This window comes from Micropterus salmoides, unplaced genomic scaffold (assembly GCF_014851395.1).
Source record: "Micropterus salmoides isolate LMB-PRFRI ecotype aquatic unplaced genomic scaffold, ASM1485139v1 Ms_hic_scaffold_1822, whole genome shotgun sequence".
Lineage (NCBI taxonomy): Eukaryota > Metazoa > Chordata > Actinopteri > Centrarchiformes > Centrarchidae > Micropterus > Micropterus salmoides.
The window spans coordinates 14,415-23,363 of record NW_024040954.1 but is presented as its reverse complement, the minus strand read 5'-3'; the positions used below and the strand labels follow the sequence as shown (position 1 = coordinate 23,363).

Below are 8,949 nucleotides of genomic sequence, written 5' to 3'. Positions count from 1 at the left end.
TTTCCGATTTCCGATTTGGTTTTGAAATTAATAATTAAAGAACGAACCATACACGGATTAAGGATGTACACTTTCTGGTGTCCTGATGTCAGTCGGGAGCTTAGTCCACTATTCTGGATCCAGACAGCAAACAGTTGGGATTTTGTTGAGCGGTAGATGGGCCCCCCCATGGCTCGTAGTGAGTGAGTAGCAAGCTGATAGGCAGCAGACAGGCTGGGGTGTTTGGTTGCACCATGTCCTGGATGTAGATGAGCCGGAGCATTGGCAGCATGATAGGCAAGTCCCGTGTCTTGAATCGGATTCAAGTCACAGGAAGCAGTGCGGGGGTGCACGCTACACAGGAGGAGCGGTGTAGTGTGGGACAACTTGGGTAGGTTGAACAAATCCAAAGCTCTGTTTTTGGAATTCTCTCTCTGTTCACCCCACCATAGTTGGTTTTGTAGCAAATGGGACTTTGTGTGTTATGGAGGGATTATTTGGTCAGAACTAAAACTAAAAGTCTAAACAAAAAGTCGAAATCCAAACTAAAAGTCGAAATCAAAACTAAAAGTCGAAAATGAATTTGGTATTTAGTACATTGATCATTTAGCCATTTAGGATTGGGGATTTGGTATTTAGGAGAAGGCATTTTGTATTTAGGATGGGGATTTAGTCATCTATACATTTAGGATTGGGATTTGGGGATTGGGGATTTGGGGATTTAGGATTGGATTTGGGGATTTAGGAATGGGGATTTGGAGATTGAGGATTGAGTTGTGTATGCAAATGAGGAGGCGTGACCCAAAGGCTGCAGAGAGGGTTTGGAAGGGCTGAGGCGCCCTCAATGTTCATTGAACGACACAACACAAATAACTAAAAGTGTACAGCATTTCTGTCCATGTGGCCATGACAATCGCATTAATCACCATTCACTCCTGGTCAAATGATATCGGCAGTGATGCAGGTAGTGTCCTCTGTTTCTGATTAGCGGATGTCTATCAGGCTTAAACGTTACAACCATATGTGAGTAGTAATAACCATACAAGGTCTGCCGGCTAAGACTTTATGGCTGCGCTGTTATGTTTTTCATAGCACACAACACTGTAAACACCACCTGTCACCTACCCAGCATGGTGCTATTACCCATAACACAGCTTCTACACCTTATCTTTACAGTTTATACACACAGCCCACAATGAGGTTAATAGCCCATTTAAAACCTGCAACAGTAACGTAACTCATGCATGTCAGCAACAGTTAGCCTAATATAGCTAACTTGGTAATTATCCAACATTTCATTTATCATTATATATAATTATTTTATCATTTAACCTTTGTTGGATAACTATGACCTGGATGACTGAGAATCTTCATAGACTAACTTGGTAATGTTATCATATCTTACCTGCTGTACTGTCCGCTGCTTTCTCATCAGATGGATAGCATTCCTTTCACTGTTGACTTTGTGTGTGAGGTCACATGGACAGAAATGCTGCACACTTTTAGTTATGGTATTATAAATGATAGTCCTCCCTCCAAACCTGCTCACTTCCTCTGCTTGCTTTCATGGCAGTGTGCTGGCTGTCAAAGCTCCCCCTGCAGTCCATAAAGTGCCTCTGCGCCTCAGCCCTTCCAAACCCCCTGCAGCCTTTGGGGCACGCCTCCTCATTTGCATACATAACTCAATCCTCAAATCCCATCCTAAATCCCCAATTCCCAATCCTAAATCCCCAAAGCCCCCAATCCCCAAACCTAGTCGGGCAACCTAGTCTGCCCGACTAGGTTGCTTAAAGATGTTTTACCCTTTGTCAGCACTTCTATACTAGATCTGATCAATCTATCTCTATCAACAGGCTATGTACTACAGTACTTTAAAGTAGCTGGAATTAAACCTCTTCTGAAAAAGCCCAAACTTGATCCGGATGTTTTAGCCAACTATAGACCTATATCTAACCTTCCATTTCTGTCTAAGGTTCTGGAGAAAGCAGTTGCTAAATAGCTGTGTGACTTTCTACAGAGCAATAGTTTATTTGAGGATTTTCAGTCAGGATTTAGAGCTCATCATAGCACAGAGACAGAACTGGTGATAAATTACTAAGGAACTCCTTATTGCATCAGACAAAGGACTTGTCTCTGTACTGGTTTTATTAGATCTTAGTGCTGCATTTGATACCATTGACCATCAGATCCTATTGCAGAGACAGGAACATTTCATTGGCATTAAAGGAACCGCTCTAAGCTTGTTTAAGTCCTATTTATCAGATCGATTTCAGTTTGTACATGTTAACGATGAGTCCTCCATGCGTGCCAAAGTTAGTCATGGAGTTCCACAAGGATCTGTCCTCAGACCAATCCTCTTCACTTTATATATGCTTCCCTTAGGCAATATTATCAGGAAATATTACATAAACTTTCATTGTTATGCAGATGATACTCAGTTATATCTATCGATCAAGCCAGATGAAACTCATCAGTTAGCTAAACTTCAAAAGTGCCTTCAGGGTGTTAAAACCTGGATGACCTGTAATTTTCTAATGTTAAACTCAGATAAAACTGAAGTTATTGTTATGGGGCCTAAGCACTTCCGTGACGCATAATCTAAAGATATAGTTTCCCTTGATGGCATCGCCCTGGCCTCCAGCACCGCTGTGAGGAATCTCGTCGTTATCTTTGATCAGGACATGTCGTTTAAGTCTCACATTAAGCAAATTTCAATGACCACCTTTTTTCACCTACGCAATATTGCAAATATCAGGAACATCCTGTCTAAAAATGATGCAGAAAAACTAGTCCATGCATTTGTTACTTCTAGGCTGGATTACTGCAATTCCTTTTTATCAGGCTGCTCGAAAAAGTCCATTAAGACTCTTCAGCTGATCCAGAATGCTGCAGCACGTTTTCTGACAGGAACCAGGAAAAGAGATCATATTTCTCCTGTCTTAGCTTCTTTGCATTGACTTCCAGTAAAATCCAGAATAGAATTTAAAATCATTCTTCTTAGCTACAAAGCTCTTAATGGTCAGGCATCATCTTATCTTAAAGAGCTCATAGTTCCTTACTACCCCACCAGAGCACTGCGCTCCCAGAATGCAGGGTTACTTGTGGTTCCTAGAGTCTCCAAAAGTAGACTAGGAGCCAGAGCGTTCAGCTATCAAGCTCCTATCCTGTGGAACCAGGTTCCAGTTTGGGTTCAGGAGGCAGACACCATCTCGACATTTAAGAGTAGGCTTAAGACTTTCCTCTTTGATAAAGCTTTTAGTTAGGGCTGGCTCAGGTGAGTCCTGAACCATCCCTTAGTTATGCTGCTATAGGCCTAGACTGCTGGGGGATTTCCTATGATGCACTGAGCTCCTCTCTCCTCTACTTTCTGTCAATCATCAAACGTAAATTTTCTTTATTTTGTTGTCTCAAACGTTTTTTCTCGTTTTAGTGAGTGCTGGTCTGCAGGAGGTTTTAGAAGAACATAAGATAAGTCAGAGGAGAAGATGTGAATGTGTGACTGAAGGAAGTGATGAAACAGGAAGTGGAACCCTCCTCAACAGGATCTACACTGAGCTCTACATCACAGAGGGACAGAGTGAAGAGGTTAATACCCAACACGAGGTGAGGCAGCTTGAGACAGCTTCCAAGAAGAAGACACTCCATGAAACTCCAATCAAGTGCCACAACATCTTTAAAGCCTTACCTGGCCAACAGAGACACATCAGAGTGGTTCTGACCAACGGCGTCGCTGGCGTCGGAAAAACCTTCTCGGTGCAGAAGTTCACTCTGGACTGGGCAGAGGGCTCGGAAAACCAAGATGTCAGTCTGCTGGTTCTGCTCTCCTTCAGGGAGCTGAACTTGATCAAAGATGAGCAGTACAGTCTTCTCACGCTGCTCCATGTTTTCCATCCAACATTACAGAAGGTCACAGCAGAGAAGCTCGCTGTCTGGAAACTGTTGTTCATCTTTGACGGCCTGGATGAAAGCAGACTTTCATTGGATTTTCACAACAATGAGGTTGTGTCTGATGTCACACAGAAGTCATCAGTCAACGTGCTGTTGACAAACCTCATCAAGGGAAATCTGCTTCCCTCGGCTCTCGTCTGGATAACTTCCAGACCTGCAGCAGCCAATCAGATCCCTCCTTCATGTGTTGACAGGGTAACAGAAGTACGAGGCTTCACTGATGTTCAGAAGGAGGAGTACTTCAGGAGGAGAGTCAGTGATGAAGAGCTGTCCAGCAGAATGATCTCACACATCAAGACATCCAGGAGCCTCCACATCATGTGTCTAATCCCAGTCTTCTGCTGGATCACTGCTACAGTTCTGGAGCACATGTTGACTACAGACCAGAGAGGAGAGCTGCCCAAGACCCTGACTGATGTACTCACACTTCCTGCTGGTTCAGACAAAGAGGAAGAAGCAGAAGTATGATGAGGGACATGAGACGAGTCCACAGGAGCTGATGGAGGCTGACAGGAAAGTTCTTCTGAAGCTGGGGAGGCTGGCGTTTGAACAACTGGAGAAAGGAAACATCATGTTCTACCAAGAAGACCTGGAGCAGTGGTCTTGATGTCGCAGAGGCTTCGGTGTACTCAGGAATTTGTACAGAGATCTTCAAAAGAGAGAGTGTGATCTTCCAGAAAACAGTCTACTGCTTTGTTCATCTGAGCATTCAGGAGTTTCTGGCTGCAGTCTACATGTTCCACTGTTACACCAGCAGCAACAGAGGTACTGGAGGACTTCCTGGAAAAGCAACATGTTGATTCAACCTTGGATGTCTTCCTGATGGGAGCAATGATGAAATCCCTTGAAAGTAACAATGGCCACCTGGACCTGTTTGTTCGCTTCCTTCATGGCCTCTCTCTAGAGTCAAACCAGAGACTCTTAGGAGGCCTGCTGGGTCGGACAGATAGCAGCACAAAAATCATCCAGAGAGCCATCAACAACCTGAAAAAGATGAACACAAAAACCTCTCCTGACAGAAGCATCAACATCTTCCACTGTCTGATGGAGATGAACGACCACTCAGTACATCAGGATATCCAAGAGTTCCTGAAGTCGGGGAACAGATCAGAGACGAAACTGTCTGTGGTCCACTGCTCAGCTCTGGCCTACATGCTGCAGATGTCAGAGGAGGTTCTGGATGAGTTGGACCTGGAGAAGTACAACACATCAGTGGAGGGACGACAGAGACTGATTCCAGCTGTGAGGAACTGCAGAAAGGCTCAGTAAGTCCAGATGCAATTACAAAAACTGTAAAGCAACGTAAAGCAAGTAAAGAAACACACTTTACACACATGCACAATGTAACACTCGAACACTATAAATGTTTTATAGTAATTATCTATTAATAACTAACTATTTTAATCCAGCAGGGAAACTTGGGGACTTAAGAGTTTGTGTCATCACCAAGCTCAGAGAAATTTTATTGTTTAACAATTGAACTCCACTTTACCCCAGAAAATGTAAATAAAAATATCTTTAATATTAGTTATATTATTAGGTGTCATAAAAGAGTCATTAAATTAATTTCATGGGAGATAAAAAGCAGATGGAGTAACGTAATAATAGCTGAGCTGAGTTACATCAGCTTGTGTTATTTTTCTTTGTGATGAAATTGCTGTCTATTTTTACAATACAGTGTTAGATTTTTATACTTTTAGTTTTAAATTCTTGTCATCACAGACTTTCTGCCTGTGGAATCACAGAGAGTCTCTGTGAAGTCGTGGCCTCAGCTCTGAAGTCCAACCCATCACATCTGAGAGAGCTGGACCTGAGCTTCAACAACCTGAAGGATTCAGGGTGAAGCTGCTGGCTATTGGACTGGAGAGTCCTAACTGTAGACTGGAGACTCTGAGGTCAGTTCATGTATTCTGCTCTTGAATTTTGTGGATGCAGTTTATAAAAATCAGGTCTTTCCCAGCATTATCAGTGGGGGGTTTTCACAGCACTTCACAGCCAAACAAACAGAAAAACCTTTTTAGTGTCATTTATGGACACTCTGTTACTAGTGTTTCACCAAGGGTGGGGTAAAGCACCACCTCTATAAAAACACAGATGCAAGGAAAAGGATACTTCTATTTCTGGGCAAGCTTTGTAAACAAGCCTCTGTCAGACCCACTTATTGTCATGCCGTGTTTGAGCTGCATATGGAGGATGTCCTGGATAAGATCCGTGGAAAGATAGGGAACTCACCCAACCAGAGAAAGACGTTCTGGCCAAAGGATTAAACTTGCACCACAGCAGCTACCTATAGTGGACCCCATAACAGCAACAGAATCGGCCATTAGGAAAAACAAATTAACAGAAGCAGAAGCGGAACAACTCAGACTAAAGGTATCTGCAGCCCTTTCTAATGCGAAGGCTCCCCCTTCCAACCTCACCATCCAAGAAAGGAAGGCTGTGACATCATTGAGCAAGGATCAAAACATCATTATTCTACCTGCTGACAAAGGAAGATGCACGGTAGTCCTTAACACAGCAGATTACCAGAACAAAGTCAACACACTACTAATGGACACAAACACATATGAGACACTGAGGCGAGACCCAACCAGCGGATACAAGAAAAAGGCCATAGAATATCTACAACAGCTACAGAAAGACAACACCATCTCCCGTGAACAATATTACAGTTTGTATCCTGGAGAAGCCATTCCATGCATATATGGACTAGCCAAGATACACAAAGAAGGAGCCCCACTCAGGCCGATTATCAGGAGCATTAGCAGCATTAACTCGGTCACCTACAACTTGCCAAAGACATTTCTACCATCTTAGCTCCCTTGGTGGGAAACACACCACACCACATCCAAAACGAGGACTGAAACTTATCCCAGATGAAACCATGGTATCCTATGATGTGACTTCTTTGTTCACCTGTATCCCCACCATAGAAGCAGTAGAAACCGTAAGGAAACAGATATCACAAGACCACACCCTGGACTACAGAACTAGCCTCAGCCCTGACCAGATCTGCAAATTACTCTGTCTAAACACCACCTATTTCCAGTACAACGGTGGATTCTACAGACAGAAGCATGGCTGTGCCATGGGCTCACCGGTATATATATGTGGTGAACATGTACATGGAAGAAGTGGAGACCAAAGCCTCCTTTCAGAAAGAACAGCAGCGAGGCTCTGGTACAGATATGTGGACGACGCCTGTGGACAGCAACATCAATTTCACACAAGAAGAGGTCCACAACAACAGTTTGGTTCTTGGATTGCGCTGTACACATTGAAAAGGGACAGGAGCCTGCAAATTGGTGTTTACAGAAAACCCACACACACAGACCAATACTTACTCTTCGATTCCCACCACCCACTGGAGCACAAGCTAGGGGTCATGAGAACACTGCACCACAGAGCGGAAAACATACCAACAAGCGCCCAAGCCAGAGAGAAGGAACAAAAACACCTGAAGGGGGCACTTACAGCCTGTGGATACCCTAAATGGACCTTTGTAAAAACAGCCACAAAATCCAGGAAGAACAAAACTACAGGGGAGGAGGAAAAGAAGATCAAACGCAACAACATTGTGATTCCATATGTGTCTGGAGTATCAGAGAAACTCAGGAGGATTTTCAACAAACACAACATCCCTGTGTTTAAACCCAAGAACACGCTAAGACAGATGCTGGTACACCCCAAAGACCGCACAAAAGCAATCTAGTGTATGCGGTCCAATGCAGTGAGGAATGCACAGACCTGTATATTGGGGAAACTAAACAACCACTACACAAACGGATGGCTCAACACAGAAGGGCCGACTCCTCAGGTCAAGACTCTGCTGTCTACTTACATCTGAAGGACAGAGGACACTCATTTGAGGACCACCAGGTGCATATTTTAGACAGAGAAGATGGATGGTGTGAAAGAGGTGTCAAGGAAGCCATCTACACCAGGGTTGAGAAGCCATCGCTGAACAGGGGAGGGGGTCTACGCCACCACTTATTCCCCACTTACAATGCTGTCCTTTCATCATTTCCCAGGAAACTCAACAAATGTAACCTATTGGCCTCAGATGAGGATGCCAATGATGGTCGTTCAGTCTTGACCTCAGGTATTCCTAACTACCATAAAAACAGTTATGTATACCATAACAGTCGTTACAACAGCCAGGAACATTAACGAACCAGCGGTATCGACGATCCTGGCAAAGACCCCACTGAGGTTAAATAGCTTAGTTTCCTACCAGTCAGTCAGAACTGAAGAAGTCCTTTGGATGAGGGACGGAATGTCTTCTAGTATCTTTAACCAAGTCCATTTGCCCTTGACTTTAACCTTCTTTGGATAACTATGACCTGGATGACTGAGAATCTTCACAGGACACTGACACAGGGGATCAAGACGAACTGGCACAGATACAAAGGGGTAATCGGACAGGGGAGACAACGAGGAATTGGTGGAGCACATTAGGACGTGGACAGGTAATCACACAGGGCAGGAATGCAGACGAAGACCTGAAAAGAGATAAGATGATAAATTCCAACAGAACAGGAAGTTGTTGCAGACAAAGGACTGAACACACAACCTAACTGCGGGAGCTGGGCATGACAATGTGCTTTTCTGGGGAGCACAGGCTGGTTTTAAACAGTAAGTGGGTTTATTAACACTCTGAGAGCAGCAATAACACACATAACATGAGACAAGCATTTTTGTTTTCTGCACTTCCACATTGTAAACCTTCTTCAGCTCTGAACAGATTATTAAACTCCGAATGATTTCAAGCTGGAACATTGACTTCTTAAGTTACATAATTCATTCTTTATTCAGGTTGAGGCGCTGCAGTTTGTCAGAGATCAGCTGTGCTTCTCTGGCCTCAGCCCTGAAGTCAAACCCCTCCCATCTGAGAGAGCTGAAACTGGGTAACAACAAGCTGCAGGATTCAGGAGTGAAGCTACTCTGTTGTTTTCTGGAGAGTCCACACTGTAGACTGGAGACTTTGGGGTCAGTTCACTGACTTTCTGCTACTTTTATAGA

The 8,949-nt window shown here is 43.9% G+C and overlaps 2 protein-coding genes across 2 annotated transcripts; both read left to right on the top strand.

Annotated features, from left to right (window-relative positions):
- Window positions 1-3,387: 3,387 nt before the first annotated feature.
- Window positions 3,388-4,290, top strand: LOC119909689 (protein NLRC3-like; the record flags this gene model as incomplete). The annotated part of the gene is made up of 1 exon (XM_038727901.1): window positions 3,388-4,290. A coding segment is annotated over one exon (903 nt), but the record flags the coding sequence as incomplete, so codon positions are not given.
- Window positions 4,291-4,692: 402 nt separating this feature from the next.
- On the top strand, window positions 4,693-5,770 carry LOC119909688 (NLR family CARD domain-containing protein 3-like). The gene is made up of 2 exons (XM_038727900.1): window positions 4,693-5,192; window positions 5,650-5,770. The coding sequence occupies exons 1-2, from the start codon at window positions 4,750-4,752 to the stop codon at window positions 5,768-5,770; spliced, it is 564 nt and encodes a 187-aa protein (XP_038583828.1). The 5' UTR covers window positions 4,693-4,749.
- Window positions 5,771-8,949: the final 3,179 nt, after the last annotated feature.

What these genes read in the sequence shown, in the direction of transcription:
- LOC119909688 (XM_038727900.1), top strand. Translation starts at nt 4,750, where the DNA reads ATGGGAGCAATGATGAAATCCCTTGAAAGTAACAATGGCCACCTGGAC. An exon ending in AGGAACTGCAGAAAGGCTCA is followed by an intron (nt 5,193 to 5,649) that starts GTAAGTCCAGAT and finishes TTGTCATCACAG; the next exon opens with ACTTTCTGCCTGTGGAATCA.